Source organism: Plectropomus leopardus, chromosome 19 (assembly GCF_026936395.1).
Source record: "Plectropomus leopardus strain MGB_pleo_1.0 chromosome 19, ASM2693639v1, whole genome shotgun sequence".
Classification (NCBI taxonomy): Eukaryota; Metazoa; Chordata; class Actinopteri; order Perciformes; family Serranidae; genus Plectropomus; species Plectropomus leopardus.
This window is the reverse complement of record NC_142194.1, coordinates 29352624-29371206: the sequence shown is the minus strand read 5'-3', so window position 1 is coordinate 29371206 and position 18583 is coordinate 29352624. Positions and strand designations below refer to the sequence as shown.

Here is an 18583-nt window from a genome sequence, read left to right as displayed (position 1 = left end):
AAGTTACAACAATGTCCTGTTTTGTTGCGAAACATTAGAATTGCATGCTTAATTACGGGAAAACTGTAAAGTTTTGTGCGGACCATTGATAACTTTCAATCAGGAAGGTCTTAAGATCATACAGACAGAATTTTAACTGGATCAGATTAATTGTGTAGACCAAGATGATAAAAGTATTTTTAAAAAAAAACTTCCTGTGGCCACTAGGTGGCGGTATTACGACTAGTGAATATTGATATAAAGATGTGTTCAGGGCGAGACCTATAAAGTTTAAGGCAGATCGGACAATGTAAATCAAAGTTACAACAATTTCCTGCTTCATGACGAGACACCAAAATTGTACGCCACATAACGGGAAAACCGTAAAAGTTTTTTCGTGGACCTGTGATAACTTTTAATCACCAATGGGTTGAGAATGGACACACCAATTCTGAAGTTGATCGGATTAGTACTGTAGGACAAGATGGAAAAGGCCTAAAATCACCAAAATTACTTCCTGTTGGGTTTGGGGGTGGGTTCAAGAGGCTTTATTGTGCGTCTGGGCATGATACATAAGTGTACCAAATTTCGTAATTGTAGGTGAAACAGGCCATTGGGGCTACGCGTTAGGGGGCTGTGGAGCCATTTTGCCATGCCCGTTTCTGAAACCACCAATATACAAAATTTATCGCCAAGCCGGACGAGCATTCCATTTTACATGAGTTTTTGAGCATGTTTAGGCCTCCACAAACGCGATTAATTTGGCGTCATGGTCAGTCGTGGTGATGTTTTGTGTGTAAAAAAAAGCAGTCATTTTCAAAATTAAAATGATAGGCTGCTACATATTTATTGTTAACAATATGAAAAGGGGAAATAAAACCAAGCTCATTAAGAGCATTTCATGACTCAATTTTATATATGAAATTCATGATTTGACTTCATAATTGGTCTGTCCATGTCTTCTGTTATTTCTTGAGTTATTTTTATCCATTCTCTGCATATTTCCCACATGTGTGGCCTATAAGCCGGTCTGTTGCAAAATTCAGTTGCATTTTTTTTTTTTTTTTTAAATTAGCCTTTGATTGGGGTGCCTGGTGGCTCAGTGGATAGAGCGGGCGCCCCATGTACAGAGGCTGTGTCCTCGCCGCAGCGGCTGCCAGTTCGATTCTAGCTTTGGCCCTTTGCTGCATGTCACCCCCTCTTTCTCTCCCCCTTTCATACTTGTGCTGTCCTATCAATTAAAGGCCAAATGCCCAAAAAATATCCTTTTAAAAAAACAATTAGCCTTCGATTGTTTTCTAGCCCGCCATCTAATTGTTTAGGAAAAAACTGGCCCGAGGCCAAACTTACTTGCCAACCCCTGGCTTAAAGCTTCTCCACACCAGCACAACTGGTCGAACTCACCCTCATGCCAAGGACCAGGAATCCTATCTCCTCCATCAGCGGGTACTTTCTGATCTGCTGCTCCCGTTTCTCCTGCGTGGCGAATGGATCGTAGCTCCGCTGGCCCAGCTTCACGTCCATGATGCATGGTTTGACGAAGCGCCGAGTCACATCCTCCAGCTTCAGGTACAGGTCTGAGGCAGTGACACAAACACTACAGTGATGACGAGTGGTATGGAGTTATCATTAGTTTGTTCATGTTTGGATTTTTGGATTATTTTAGCTGATAACATATTTCTCATATGATGTTATGATTGAGGTTCATCTTTTCAACATGAGACTTCTGACAAAAATGTTTACAGTGTGATGTGGGACGACTTTATCTGACAGTTTATGAGACCTGCAGTAAAAAGCTCACATATATCACATCAGTGATGTAAATGAACTGTGTTAGACTTCCCTCCATCCCAGTGACTAGATATCCCTTCTCTCCCCAGGGCAAAACTTTTCCAAATGATGTTAAATACCTTATTTGGAGAACCTTGGCTGGCTGTTGGGCTTCTACAGGCTGTACTTTGATATAGGTCATGCCAAATAATGTCGGCCAAAATTAGGATTTTTAAACCCCTGAATATCAATATCTGTCCATGTACACAACGGCCAACAGATTTTCATTTTACGATGAGAGAACCGAAATTGGTAAACAAGCGGTTTCCTTACTGCCATTTAAAATAAGGAAAACAAAAAAGGAAAATAATCAATTTTCTGGTTGTTGGATTTTCTTATTTATCTATGCATTATTTAAACTCGTGGAGCCATTGAGTCCCTCATTTTCAGTTTATGAAGTATAAAGTTGAATTAAATGAAGTTGCATGGAATTTAAAGTAGCAGAAAATGCAAATACTCAAATAAAGTGCCAGTACCTCATAACTGAACATAAGTACTGTACTTGGATAAATGTGTTTATAACAAAACAAATTTCATGACAATTGGTTCAGAATTAAGTGAGTTACAGTCGATTTTGTAGTGAAATACATGGACCAATATCGGTATTGCCTTCAAAAATCCAGTATTAGTCTGACTATAATTTCCAGCATATCATAGACATTCATAAGAAAGGCCAACTCAGATAACCTGTATGTAACTTGAACTGAATGAAGGGAGAGATGGAGACACACTCAGAGTTCAGTCTCTCACCATTGGGGCTGTCAGGAGAGGACCAGGTGCCATAGTACTTTGGCAGATGGTTCTGGAGCTCCAGAAGGCATGGATCACAGCAGCCCTCTGCATACACCTACAATAAACACACACACACACTATCACCATCATACTACAGAGCGCACAGGTTAATACTGTTAAATTGGGGTCTTTTCACACTTGGTCTGTTTCAGCACCATTAGTGTCTGGCTGCAACTCGAGATAACTGTCATTCTGGTTAATCTGTGGGTTTTTTTTTTTTGATTATTCTATTGATGGATTAGCCTATCAAATGCCAAATGTTATTGAAAATCACACAACTCTATGATAACATCCAAAGTTCTTCTTTTGTCTGACCAACAGTCCAGGTTTTTCCATATTTATAAGAAAACAATTCTGATGAAAAGTGAAAAATTTGAAGCATTATTAGCATTATTAGCATGAAATGGTAGCAGTTCAGCACAGCAGACAGTATTACAGCCGCCTCATGGTGTTCAATATGTCCTGTTATAGTTTTTTGTCTTCCTCCCCTGTGCAGGAAGTCAGGGGGGTGCAAAATGTGTGTGCTGTTTGGATTAGGTTGGACTGGTTTGGTCAAGAGACAGGCGGACATGATGCCATGGCTCACTGTTTGTATGGGAGTTGCTGAGGCTGACAATGCTGCTAAGCTTTAAAGCAAACACAGAAGCTCTGAAACAACAGACACACGTGTGCCACTGTGTGATTATATGGACCCGTATGGAATGTCTGTTACTGATTATTAGGAATTTACATTTCTCCATGCAACCACTTTGTACTAAAAGTGCTGTTGAACAAGTCAGTATGAGAGTGGCAATAACCATGTTCATACAAAGATATTTACAGCTCTGAAAACAGGCTGCGAGACCTTACACAAGTCTATTCATCACTGCATTATGAGGAGTGGTGTAACACTCTATCAAAGAAAGATATTACGCAATAAAAAATGTGATGAAAATTTTGATAATAATTTAAGGATTTCAGTTAACAAATATGCTTTAGATATGAAGATTTTCTCTGTACAATATCTTTGTAAATTCTTTGAAACAAACCAAAACATTTGAAGATGTCAGTCTTTACTATACTCAGACATTTAACAGCAAAAAGTCAACATTAATTATTATTCATTAGTAAAAAAATAATAGAAGCCTAAATATTAAATATCAAAAATAAAACCAAATCTTACCAATTAAGTAGCAAACAAAAACTATGGTATTGGACTACATTAATAGAAGGAAGCTTTTTTGAAAAGCTTAATTTTTACACTCTTGGCCAAATCTATACTAATACATTTTTATTTTTACATTATTTTTACATACACATGTGCTTTCAGAAATAATCTATGTCCATATAACACACCTGTAAATGCATATCACATGACCATTCACGCACACTGGGTATGTGTGTGCCAGTGTAAACAGGAGGAAGATTGTCTGCTCCGTAGTTGGTGAAAGCTCTGACAGCTCAAGCACTTAAGAAATGGTGAAACTACAAACTGTTCATTCCTCAAATGGTTTTAATATTTATAAAGACAGTATAATGGGATTGTGTGAGTGTGGAGATACAGAATGCATCTGTATTACCATGCTGTAAAACTGCATCTCTCGTGGACCTCTGGGTGGAGGCTGGAGCTGCTTCAGGACTGTTCCATCCGGATGTTGCAAAATACCTGCAACAAAAACTTAGATTAATTTAAATTAATATAATTTAGTGCTTTAGGCCGTTAAAGAATAGGCAGCATACAAAGAGCCAGCCATCTGCCTTCAGCTCTTGTTTCAGTGTATCAGTGGTAGAATACTGAAGTACAGACACCTCAGTTTCATGCTGGTCAGCGGTTCATTCAGAAGTAAATCACTGTAAATGGAAAACAGCCTTCAAACCATAGGTTAACATTGAACACTGAATCATAAACTCTGACATTTACGAAACACACACACACACGAGATGGCAGGGATAGAATGCAGACATGAGGACAGAGAGCTCTGTGCTGACTGGCTGTGCATTCCAATACCCACAGTACTGTTTATACCCACACTACCATACTATTAGCACTCATATTGCCATACTACGGTATTTATACAACAGAAAAAGATTCAGCATGCCCCAGTATTTAGTATGGGTGCCAAAAATACCAATGTTCTGTGCAGCAGGAGATATGTAACACACACTGAGCTGCAGACAGATGACAGCTCACTGATTGCTCATTGACAGCTGACAGAAGCCCCAGTGACCCATGACAGCACATTCAAGTGACTGATGACCAGTCAGATACATAGTAAGAATGAGAATAGGTTAGGTTTAGGCAGTATCTTTTTTTCTAACATTTCTGACATTTCATCAGGGTATAAGATATGATGGCATGTGTGTGGCGCCTGCAGCATGTCAACAGGAAAAAATGATATCAAATCCAATAATCAGGATAGTGTTATAAATAAATATAACAAGGCTGTAACATGAAAATGAGAGAACAGCAGGATGGCTGTCAACAACATTAAAAATAAGAAAGAGCAAGAAAATGCAGTGTATCAATATTGCTAAAAATGTGTACTGAAACCATGTCAATTTTAGAATCAAAATCTATAGATAAATCAATTTTTGACAAGAGTAACTGAGAAATAAATCTTGACATTTGGGCCTGTCACTATTTCAGAGTAGGAAATTAGTCCTGACTGACCACAAATTCTAAGTCACAAACTATTCTGTTAAACTTTTGGGAATAGGACTGGTATTTCACCAGCTTCCTAAATATTTCTATCTCTGCCAACAGTTACATTTTTAACGTTAGCAGGTGGGTGTTCAAATGCTGTCCAAGTTGGTGGGGTTGTTTTCTTTCAGGCGACGGCAAAACAACAAAACATAATCCAGGAAGGCAAGTTTAAATATGAAGTTTGTCAGACGGCAGAACACTGCATTGAGGTTAAAACACTATGAGACAGATTGATAAATAAGGGAGATGCTCTGCACACAGGAAATATAATGAAAAATAATGCTATGCAACTCTTAAATGGACATCTCAAAACTCTGTGCTTGAAAAGGGCTGAAAAAAATTGTTACAAACAGCTGGGTTTTCAGTCAGTACCTTTACATGATAGACAAAAGTCGAATTACTGTTAGTCACTGTTAGTGACTTTAACATAAATACACAATAAACAATTAGGTAGTTATTGTTTGTACAGGCCACACCACATGCGATTATAAGGGATCCAGCCATTAGTTGAGATAACATGAATGCAGTTATTTATATAAGAACTGTTCATTGTTTTATTGTTTTGTGTTGTGCTCGTGCTGTGGCTGCACTGATACTACTCGTGGTCTGGTCCTGGTTGCACCGATACCATGATCATGCCTTTGGACACCTCCCTATCAATATACGCATGAGGCTCTTATCAACACCCACAATATCATCACTGAGTGCATTTGATAATTTCACACCTATCGTTATTGTAATATGACATGCATCTGTTTCTATTATTACTGTGCCTCTCTTGTTTCTACTATTGCTGTGACCTAAAGTTACCTTCATTTTTGCCTTTGCCAGCCTATAGCCAGTATAGAAAGAGAGGTGCAATAAGGAAACGATGAGTGTGCTGTTACATCATCACATGCTGACCACAGCTGATTACAGATGGACTGAGTGAACCTGCGCTGGAGGGATTAGTCTGCTCTTTGATCTCTAGATTCTTCGAAGAACACACAGATGTACAAACCAACTTGCAAATACTGAAAAATATCCAAAAACCTCAACACGCATGTAAAAATAACCAGCACACAAAAGGAGGGGGCGTGATGTAAGCCTGCGGCTGGACATCTGCTCTGCGTCTGTAAGGTCATCAGTCTGAATCCTGAGCCTGAGGAGGCAGCCATCCTTTACTCTACTGCAACTGTCACACTGCTTCTGGAGGCAGTAACAGATGAAACCTGCTGTGTGAGGGAGGGGCACCAAACAACCCAGCATCAGTCCTATCCTCACACACTTCACTCACTCATTCATGTTCCACAGGCTGCGTAGTGAGAGCAGCACATGAGCAGAGCTTCAGTGCTCTGACTGTGTCTACATGGGATGTGTTCAGGTACAGAAGGAGTGCTCAGAGCAGAACACACAATCACTGTAGTTGCACATAGGGACAGTTGCAATCACACACACATAGAGCACAAGTAAATGCTGTTGCACACCTGCACACACAGCTACATAGATGCATCTGCTCTATTAGATGTCAGACTGATGAGCTCAAACTCCTTCTGTGCTGCCAACTCTATATTCTAGCTATATTATTACATCTTCAATTTATATATACTTTATAACAAGTAAAAGTCGACACACACAATTGCATTGAACAGTTTGAGGAAATACAGTATAAAGCCATGGATAAATATAAAAATGCTTATTTAAGTGCTCACATAAAAAAATTAATAAAGTATATTTACACCTTTGTGTATTTATTCTTTATTATATCAACCTTTTTAAACCTGAGCAAACAGGCTTGATATTTGGAAGGAAGGCAATGTGCAACTCGCAAGAAAGTAGAAGGAAAAAAAGTAAAGTAAAAAAAGAAAACTAGGAAAAGTAACAAACATAAAGAGACCAGAAAGAACCTGCATCTGCTAATAGAAATTTCTGACCTGTCAGAAATTCATCTGATGGTCTGACGGCCGCTGGGGAGAAGATGACTAGTCCTGGCTCCCCCCTGTATACTGAACAGCAAACAACCACCGACGAAGCTGAAATTTAACTTCAATGAGTCGTGCGGCTCAAAAATCTGGTCAAAAACTGGCTAAAATGTTACAGAGTTTGCTTGGCTTCACCGAGGGTGACTATTCCATCTTATAATAGCATAAGCGCCATGCAGGCAGGGACACACCGGAGGAATTGATACGAAGTGCAGCGCAACGAAAATCGCGCGCGAGCCAGAGCCCTCCCGTTCACACCAGATGCACATTTGGCTGCCCCGGTCGACAAGCGCTTCTGCTCTTCAGCTGTTGTCTACTCACATTTGGAGCTGTTTTTTCATATATGTTCCTTTGATGACTTCCGATCGCTTGCGGCTCGCGCACAAAATAGACCAGACGCCGAAACGATCGCTTCCACGGAGATGCGCTTCTAGTGTGAACGACACAATCGGTTAACATAGGCGCCGAAAGGACACTGGTTCCGCTTCTCGTGTATCCCTGGCATTGTGTATATTGCTGACTTTGTGGATTTGGGATATCTGTTTATAGATATTTGTACTTGCACCTTTATTGTTATTTTATATTTGTACTCTTTCCTACTTTCAACAGCAACTGCTGTACAACAATCTTATCTTATCTTACAACACAATACCAGAGTGAGACTGACAAATGACAGGCTGATATTGTTGGCTGATTTTAGCTTCTTGCAAATATCACTCAGTGTATGTGCCAGCTAAGAAATGTATTTTTGCTTTTTTGCATAAAATGACCTGGTCACTAGCCTATTTCTTAAGGGACTTTATCAAGTGTTTTGCTTTTAATGCAAAACTTTTTGTATTGGTCGATACCTTGTCATTGTTTTATTTTCTTAAATCCCAAAGCAAGTGAAACATGAGACCATTTTTACATGGAAGTTGTGAAAATAACTCTAATTATGGTGAGATTCTCTGTCCTGTTGCATTTTTTTTTCTGTACATGGTATGATAACCGTCAACTTCGCTACATCACAGTTCACCTTAAAACTGGTGTATCGCTGCAACTACAGTGAGAGAAATTTGATGGACAATATCAAATGCTTCTGGCTTGAGGGAGGACAGTGTTTTTTACCACCATGAAAACCAGAGGCCATCTTTATTTTAAGGTAGTTTCGGCGCCCAGTGATGTACTGTAAATATATCCGGCTGCCTATAGCCAGGCTGACTCAGAGTCACAGCTCCACAGAGCCTTGTATTCCTTCGGCCTTAACTACTATTATAACTATTCAAGATATCATCACCTCTTGCCCTTAACTGACTTGACCCTGACCTCAGGTAGCTTTGATATGGCAGCAAGGCCTGGAATTTATTTGGATCATTTTTCCCCCATTGACCTTTGCCGACTCGCTACTCTGATTTCTGCATCTAAGCTCCCAACATGCCTGCTAGACCCCATCCCAACTAAGCTATTTAAGGAAGCTTTACCCTTATTAGACAATTCTTTATTAGATATAAACAATGCGTCTTTATTAACAGGCTATGTACCACAGTCCTTTAAAGTAGCTGTCATTAAACCTCTTCTAAAGAAGCCCACTCTCTTTAGCGAACTATAGATTGATATCTAATCTCCCCTTTATTTCTAAAATACTTGAGAAAGCGGTTGCTCATCAACTCTGTGACTTTCTCCAAGATAATAGTTTATTCGAGGATTTTAAGTCAGACTTTAAACTTCATCATAGTACAGAGACAGCACTAGCAAAAATTAATAACAACTTATTAATTGCTTCTGATTCAGGTGTTTTAATCCTTTTAGATCTCAGTGCTGCTTTTGACACCATTGACCATCAAATCTTACTGCACAGACTGGAACAGTTAATTAGCCTTAAAGGAACAGCACTAACCTGGTTTAAATCTTACTTATCAGATCATTCCCAATTTGTTCACATCAACGATCAACCCTCCCCACATACTAAGGTCTGCTTCGGAGTGCCACAAGGTTCTGCTTGGACCAATCCTTTTTACTTTATATATGCTTCCTCTAGGCAACATTATTAGAAAACACTTTCTAAATTTTCATTGTTATGCTGACGATGCGCAATTGTATCTATCTATGAAACCAGATGAAACTGATCAGCTATCTAGACTTCAAACATGTCTTAAGGACATAAAAGCCTGGATGAGTCGTAATTTCTTGATGTTGAATTCAGACAAAACTGAAGTTATTGTTCTTGGCCCAAAACACCTCAGAAACTCCCTTTCTAACAATGCAATTTCTCAAGATGGCATTACCTTGGCCTCTAGCACAACTGTAAGGAACCTCAGAGTTTTATTTGATCAAGATTTATCTTTTGCCTCCCATATAAAACAAACTTCAAGACTGCTTTCTTTCACTTGCGTAAATCCCAAAAATTAGACATATCCTATCCCAGACAGTCGCTGAAAAATTAGTACATGCATTTGTCACCTCTAGGCTGGATTACTGTAATTCCCTTTTATTCGGTTACCCCAACAAATCACACAGGTCTCTCCAACTGGTGCAGAACGCTGCTGCACATGTTCTAACGGGAACCAAGAAAAGGGATCATATTTCTCCTGTTTTAGCTTCTCTGCACTGGCTCCCTGTAAAATCCAGGATTGAATTTAAAATCCTCCTCCTTACTTACAAATCTCTAAATTGTCAGGCTCCATCCTATCTGTCACAGTTAATAGTTCCTTACCAACCCTCAAGATCACTGTGCTCTGAAAATGCAGGATTACTTGTTGTTCCCAAAGTTTCCAAATGCAGGATAAGAACCAGGGCCTTCAGCTACCATGCTCCTCTCTTACGGAACCATCTTTCAGTTTCGGTCAGGGAGGCAGACACCGTTTCCACTTTTAAGGGTAGACTTAAGACCTTTCTCTTTGATAAAGTTTATAATTAGGGCTGGCTCAGGCTGCCTGGACCAGCCCATAGTTAGGCTGACATAGGTTTAACCTGCCGCTACTTTCTATAGGGGTCAGAGAGCAGTGGGATTAACACTGCTCTCTGACCTTTATATTTAAGCCATAATAGCTGATTAGTGACCCTAGTTTCATTAGTGTGTATATTCCTGGAGCACAAGTTTTTTGTGCTCTGTTGAAATCCCCGTCCGTGTGATGGGGAGGAGGGGGAGGTGGCAGAGCTTTCGGCCCGATCCAGCGGGGGTGGTTTTGAGTCCGTTCAGACCTGCCACTCTGGCTCTGCTTCCTCTCTCTTTCTTTCTTTTCTATTACTGCTCTCTGGCATTTATATTTAAGTCGTAACCACTGATCAGTGACTCTAGGATCCTTATTGAGTGCTTATCCTTTTTACTGCTCATCACCTTGGGTCTGTTGAACTGCACTACGTTGTCTCTCCGGAGCATTCCTGCTCCCTTGTTTCCTAGCTTTCCCGGATCCTGGCCGCAACCCTGGCTGTGCCTGATCGTGGTGATAGCTGTGCTGGCGCTGTGGCCCTGCCTTTGGTTGTGCTTGTGCGGCACCCCCCGCTAACCCTGATCGTGGTCTTGGTCCTGGTTGTGCTGATGCCTTTGGACACCTCCCCATCAATATATGCATGAGACTCTTATCAACACCCACAATATCATCATAGAGTGCATTTGATAATTTCACATCTATCATTATTGTAATATGACATGCATCTGTTTCCATTATTGCTGTGCCTCTCTCCCCTCTCTCTTTCTCTCTCCTTTTTGCCATGATTGTATTTCATTTGTTATTTACGTCATCTATTGCACGTCTCTTTGTCCTGGAAGAGGGATCCCTCATCATCCTCTACCACTATTCCTGAGGTTTCTTCCTTTTTTTTCCCCCCTTACAGGGTTTTTTTGGGGGAGTTTTCCCTTGGGTGATATGAGGGTCTAAAGGCAGAGGGATGTTGTACACTGTAAAGCCCTCTGAGGCAAACCATGTTTTGTGATAATGGGCTCTATAAATAAAATTGACTTGAATTGATAAATATCAAATTACAAAATATCAATTGGCAGCAGCTTTTTTCCAAAAGTACTATTACTGGTTCTCTAACCCATATCAGTCAAACCATAGTGACCAATCATTCCTCGGAGTTTCTCTTCTAATCTGCTGAAGAACTGTCAATTATTTTTATTCTTAAAAGTTAAAAAGTCCTGCTGCCCCGCCTTGAACATGAGGAATCAACATTGTGCAGCTGACAGGTGAGGACTATCGAGGAACACAGCCAGACTTTCACCTTTGCCTTTCTGTCTTGCATCAGACTCCGTAATGACATTATGATCTAACTATTTTACACACACACACACACACACACACACACACACACACACCAACAGTGCTGTTGTGGATAAAAAGCACGGCCCCGGGGAAGTGCATCAGGCTCTGGAGGCAGTTATGCTGAGTCCAGTTCTCTTCATACATCCATAACACACCTCAGAGTTGCGTTTAAAGGTCCACATTTCCTGACAGTGCTGATATTAACTTTGGGCCCTTTCTAGCTTATTAAACACATTTCTTTTAAATTGGCAGGGTTGCCCAAGAACTTAGGGGAATCTGACCGCCTGCTTCAGTGGGTGTATAATCCTGCTCAGATGTTTACATGGCTAATGAAAATGAATATTCCACTAATATTTCTGTTTAAATGCTACTGTGCACACAGCAATGATGCTCAAACACGTCATTCATTAAAATATGGAAAAGTGGAATGGCTGGAGGAGCTTGTGTCATTTTGCTTGTTAGGCTGCTATTCCACCAGCAGGGCAATTTGGTCAAGTTCAAGTCAGTTTGGTACCTTTTTTTTGATGTTTCCATTGTGAAAAGTTGTGGATGGTACCTTTGGTATAAAGGTTAAATAAATACAAAAAAAATTATATTTGGTGGCCTCTAGCAGCAGCTGTAGACAGAAAAAATAATTAAATTCACTTAATCAACTGTGGGCAACTTTCAAAGAGAAACGTTTACTTGTAATGTTGCTCAAGTAGTTAACCATGTGAATCCATTAACACACCTTAAATTACAATAACTTGATGTAATAAGTAATGAGTAGATCTTTAAGTGTTAAAAAATGGTATTCATTACAGGCTTATCATGTGAATTGCATATATTTTAATCCTCAAATGGAGAATAAAAACTTATTTTTTTGATTAATCAATGAATCAGATTTTTTAAAAATTAAAATAGAAATAATATGATAAAATAAGCATTTTTTTTCTCCTATCACTTTGCTCAAAAACATATTATCATTGGCAACGGTGCAAAAAGTGCAGTGTATAAACAGGGGGTTGCTTGAACATCCTTGAGCTGTAAAAATAATATTAAATTAAAGCTGCAAGCATTGATGAACAGGCCCTCGCACCTCCGCGCATGTCGGGGCTACTTGCTGGACGCCAACTAATGTGACCACGTCTCTCTGAGAAAGTGCAACACTGCACGCAACAGTGAATTAGTGCTTCCTTCATGTAGTGGTGGAGCTTGATACTTGTGAAATTTTATTTAGAAGAGGTGTTTGTGACTCTCTGACACTCCCTCTATGTCTGTGTGTGTGTGTGTGTGTGTGTGTGTGTGTGTGTGTGAGTGTGTGTGTGAGAGAGAGAGAGAGAGAGAGAGAGAGAAAGAGAGAGGCACAGCTGCAGCTGTGACAGGTGTGAAAAAGGGAAGCAGCCAGCCTGTGTGATTGTGCCTTGCTCTGCAGTGCATGTGATTTACTGTGCTCAGAGTAGTGTCAACAATGGAGTAAGAGCGCATTCTGCTGGACAAACTATAGAATGCAACCATTTCAAAACCACCCCCCTAACCCTAACCCCCACTGTCATTAACTGCTCTATCTGGTCTGTGAACAGTTTTCCTATCAGCGTGTTTGGAAAAAGTATGTGCAGAGGCTAATTTTGCTCTATTAAGTCTGTAATATGGTAAATGGACTATACTTGTATAGTGCTTTTCTAGTCTTATTGACCACTCCTAACAAGAGTTGCTAGAGAAATGGTGAGTAATAATCACGCGACACAATGAAACGATAATTTTATTCGTTGCCAACACATTTAAAAAATCGATTTTATCGATTCGTTGTTGCAGCCCTAGTCATATTCAATGCTTACTGAATTATAGCACTTTCACATTAGTTGTCACATTCACACACTCATTCACACACTGGTGGCTGAGGTTACTGTACAAAGTAACACCTGCTATTCAGTTTTTAATCATTCATACACATTGACACGCTGATGGAGCAGCCATCAGGAGCAATTGGGGGTACAGGATCTTGTCCAAGGATACTTCTGGAGGAGCTGGATGAACAGCTCTGCCTCCTGAGCCACCGCTGCCTCGTACTGGCAAAATGCTTTAATAGGAATAGGGCCAAATTCCAAATATCTAAAGAGAATATGCTGTTTACATGATTATTACTAAGAAAAATAGTAGAGCATTAATGTGCATGTAAGAGTAGTCAGTGAACAATGGAAACCTCCACACTTTCAGCCCTTTGTAGCACATAACTGCACATCATTAATACACATGTAAACACAGACCAGTACATTTGAGAGTGTGCAGAGAGCAGTGAGAGGAGGAGTGAGCAGGATCATTTTCAGTCAGCACGCTCAACAAGCTCAACAGGATTCCCCTGCTTGCTCTACAACTGCCATGGAGACTGAAGGAGAGTGCTGGCTCAGTCTCAGTACTACATTTCCCTGCCTGCTTCTTTAAACATATGTGACCTCAGTTAATGATTGTTCATAACCACACCCAGGGAATGACTAAGATAAGATCATTCCAGGTAACTGTTAAATATCCTGTATGGCTGCTTCTCTGAGCGCCTGGGGGGGGATTCCAAACAAGCAGTCACAGTAATATTTCAAGAATAAAACTAAACTGATATATCTATGATATCCACAGATGTTTACAGCTGGCATCTGTCATTAAAAAAAAGTAAAAAAGTGTGAAAGTGTAGTTAAAAAAGCAATTGTCGGATAATTGTAATGTAATATTAAACATTTAGGGCTGCAATGTCTATTTTCATGATTGTTACTTTATCAATCCTTATTTGAATTGATTGATTGATTGAATTGTTTGGTTTCCAGAATGTCAGAAAATAGAATGGAAATTTCCAATCTGAGAGGCCAGGGTGATGGCTTAATGTCTCACAGACAGTCCAACCCCCAAATAATACAGTTTATAATGATATAAAACTTAAACACAAGTGAAGCTGAAAACAATGTATGTTAGTTTTAATAAATGAAGAATCACTGTACATTAATTTTCTGCTAATACATTTGTGGCAGACACTGATAAGAAGAACAGAGAGTGATGGAGCACAACAACTCTTGGATATTAGACAAGTTGATCCAGGTAAAGTAACTCTTCTGATGATGCTTTTGCTAGTTTTGGTATATGCATTTTAAATTTGGGAAAAGGAGAGTTGAGGTATTACAATTGGTATCAGTGTAACCCCACGACTCATTGAACCTCTTGATTCAAATACTTACAAAAACATTTTCAATTTTCTATAAATCATGTGATCAATCAACTTATCTGAGCTCAAGAAAAGGTGATACATTATTACCTTATGCTGAAGTTCTGCTCCATTTTGTGTTCACATTGACCAATCAACTGTTAACCCACAGAGGGAATTCTCACCTAACTGACTGACAGCAGGTCACACAGCACTTAACCTGATGTACTCATTTAAGGTTTGTGGTGTCACAAAGAGCTCATGAAGTTGTATCTGATTATACACATTATTAGCCAAGACTGAAACTAGAGCTCATATACTGTGTGAAAAAAATGACAAACAGGTCAGAACAGGAAATGTTTGTTTACAGTGTATGCTACACCAAAATAGCTTGGGTAAAACACTTCCGTCAAAAAAACTTAGGTAGACAGGTTTGTCCTGGATGCATCCTGTTTGGCTGCAGGGCAGCGCACTGGAGAATGCCTGCCCCACAACATCAAAATGCATCTCCCAGGACGTTACGATTCATCGACATAACTGACTGACCAGCAATGACTCATCCACCTAAGAGGAACTGTAGCTACCACCAGCTGCTGAATGTATCATGCACAATCAATTCAGCATAGCACCTAGCCTGATAACACACAATGGAGGCTTTAATAATGTCAGGTGTCCTGTGTGCATGAGAGTGTGTGTCAGTGAAGACTAGCGGGAGACCATGGAGCGGGGATGTCATGGTTACATCCACAAATTATAGCTGTTTGGAGGAACTCACATATGAAGATGTATCTGCTGTAGAATAGTAGTGACAGACTAAGAAAAACAATCTTATCATTTCCACCAGTGTATGAACCCCTACATATATCCGTGCTGCTGTGTCATGTATGAAAATCACCCTGTGAACTTCTTTTACTAAATATGCTAATGTAGTGTTCTTGCTAATGGCAAACATTCCTGTTAGGGCAAAAGCTAAAATACTTTCTGAATTGCTATCACTTCTGGGTTAATGGATCTTTTCATAAACCTTTACCAGTGAAGCACCCTGGGCGGCAGTGGCAAACAGCATAAAGAACGTTATGATAAGAAACTGTTGGTGTATTACTGGTAGGCTGAATTTCCCACTGAACCCAAATATTTCATATAATGTCACGTGTGAGACACAAAATTCAGTTGTCAGGTCTTAATTTAAAAAAAAAATTAATAAAGGAAGTCATATTTTGTGACACAAGCTGAAATGCATTCAAAGGGGAAAACCAACTAAAATTAAGAATTCCATTAATAATGTTATTCCCATGGCCTGGGAGAGTCCAATCAATATTTCTGAACACGAGATACTCTCTCTCCAAGCCAGAAGGCGGGATTCCAATAACCCTCAAATTGCACATATTTGAATTGTGAAAATAAAATATGCCTAATGGAAACACTTCAATTTCGAAAAAATTCTCATTTATCAAAAAATAGTTTTTACGCTCACATGAGGTGGTATTTCAGGCAATTCAAAAAAAACAAACATATTTCACAAAACTGTAATGGAAACACTTTTTTTAGTGCTTGTCGGTAAGAATTGGCTCCCTTTGGGCATGATGCAGCAGGACCTACAAGAGGTGTTATTGCATCGCAGAACTATACAAAAGTTGAGCAGATCATCTGAAAGTTTTTCATCCACAATTCCTCTGTGACATTGTGGACTATCACCTCCCAGAAATCCCTCATACTTGGCTGCTCATACATATAAGGGGCTTGCCTTTAAACTATCGCTCACATAACACGCCTACATGGCCTTGGATTGGAAATATTGACGGCTATTGTGGTGGCTGCAGTAGAAATAAAGCTGCTAATGTTTTGAACATCCATCACCATGCTTCATGAAATGTTATCACCAGAGGAGAAGTCACAGAACATCACTCAATGGAAAGGCAATCATGTCGCAATTGTGTTTGATCAACATTTTTTAAAATACTGCTTAAGTTTTGCACAAATCTGAAATGGAAACCTGTGTAGAGACAGAGAATTAAGTCTCAAATTTGAGATGTCATAGGGTTTAAAGTCTGGAGCTGCTTCAATGAATAGGGGCCTGGATTTGTGAATTTTGTTTTTATACCCATATGAGTCCGTTCTACTGTAGTGTTCTCAGCTGTGAAACAGAAAATGTAGCCTACCCATTTACTTAGAACATTCCCCTGGCTGCTCTCATCTATCATCTGTCACCATTGGCAGCTCCAGACTTTATACCCTATAACATCATAAATTTGAGTTTTGGCACTCGAGATTTTGGAGGGTGATGTTTATGTTTGCTAATATTTTTGGACTGATTTCTAACATATGGATAAAATGTGTGGATTAAAATGGTGAAAATGGCCGTAGTTCCCCTTTAAGTATGCAAAGATATCTCGACTCACCCACTGTGTCCACTCCATACTTGTGACCCGCCACCTGATGTGACAGCGGGACACAGCCGTTCAGGTGAGCCTGGCCCTGTGTCCCCAGCGGCCGCTGAGCACACTTGTCTTTCACCGGGAGCCCGGTTGAGAGCCGGGGGGTCAGCGGGACCCCAGCAGCGCCTGAGCTGGGGGTCAGTTCCAGTTTTCCAAGAGCTAGAGAGGACTCCATCATCACTTGACGCTGAGTTGTTGACATTTGTAAAATATATTTAAAAAAATGTGAAAAGCACAAAGTCTTTGTCCAAGAAAAAAAAGTCAACGATTTGGCTCTATCGATTCACATACTGTTATTACGTAAGCACAGAATACAGCCCCGCACACAATTTGTCAGGGCGTGAGGTTGAGAAGCCCTCATGGAAATGGTCCAGTCCAGACGAAACCCGCACAGCAGCTTTGCTAGTGTTGGCCGTTTCCGACCACCGACAACAACCACAACGACTGACAGCGACACTGCCGTACCCTGCGCTGTGCCCGGCAGTGAAACAGGGCTCCCAAAGCAGCGCTAAGTCAATGATTTTCATATCTTAAACACAGGCATTAATACATCCTGGCCACATCCCACTTCCTACCAGAGTCTCACACCTCACAGCCGAGAACGACTTCCGTCCGCAGCTTCCAAAATAAAACTAATGGAGACGTGTCGATACTGTCGTGTACCACTGTTATAATAAAGGCGATTATGTCTATTACCAATAAAAATTCCTCTGTTGAGTAGTCTAAGCGTTATGTCTTCCCACTCCCAAAGTCGCCATTAACAGTCAAAACAAATCTATTTTGCAACTTTATTTTGAAGGTAATGTCAGCCAACCTCCGGCGTGGTCTTTAACGGGTTCAGTTAGCCTGACCAACAGCTGCACTTCCTCGCGTCAGAGAAGTAAATACTGTTGTCTGTCTGTAATAGTGATGTAACGACACTCTCAGGAGTGATATCCAGTTCAAGGCAGCAAATGCAGAAGCAGACGGGGCGAACAAACACGAAAACCTTGAAATGTCACAAAGAAACAATCCAGTCCTGGTTTTGATTGCTAAGTCATCGATCCAGTCTATTAGGTTGCGGAGCCATCCCTTCCCCGCGTCACAGTTGAGTAGAGCAGAGGGACATCACACTGTCCTCACTGCCGCCTTCAACACTTACGCCTGTCCGATGTAGAGTAGCACAAAGACCATGCATTATCGTCCTAAAATCCATGCTATCAACAGGGCTCGGCAGAGCGCAGCTCAGCTGGAGATATCCAGGTCAGTGTAGGCGGCTACCTTCTACGTAACGAACAGCGCCCAAAGCCTCCTACACGTTTGCGACACTTGCCATTACTGTCGTAAAACACACCCTGGCGGCAGCAACCTTAATTTCAGAGCAGAATCTGCATGTGCCGTACATACGTGAAATAGGTCTCTCTTTTCATTCATTCAGTCATTAAGTTCTAGTTTATTTAACGCATTAGAAATTATGCACAAGAACCAGATGGCCCTGTTTAGTCTTTATAGCAAGA

General features: G+C 40.3%; 1 protein-coding gene across 1 annotated transcript in view; it reads right to left on the bottom strand.

The window, feature by feature from the left end:
• Positions 1-18383, bottom strand: part of ipmkb (inositol polyphosphate multikinase b) — a 36966-nt gene extending 18583 nt beyond the window's left edge. Inside the window, exons 1-4 of the mRNA XM_042507543.2 lie at positions 17052-18383; positions 4161-4246; positions 2560-2656; positions 1384-1556 (exon numbers count right to left, since the gene is read on the bottom strand). Of these exons, the coding sequence (XP_042363477.2) occupies positions 1384-1556; positions 2560-2656; positions 4161-4246; positions 17052-17289 (594 nt within the window). The 5' untranslated portion in view covers positions 17290-18383. The remainder of the gene's footprint in view (positions 1-1383; positions 1557-2559; positions 2657-4160; positions 4247-17051) is intronic.
• Positions 18384-18583: the final 200 nt, after the last annotated feature.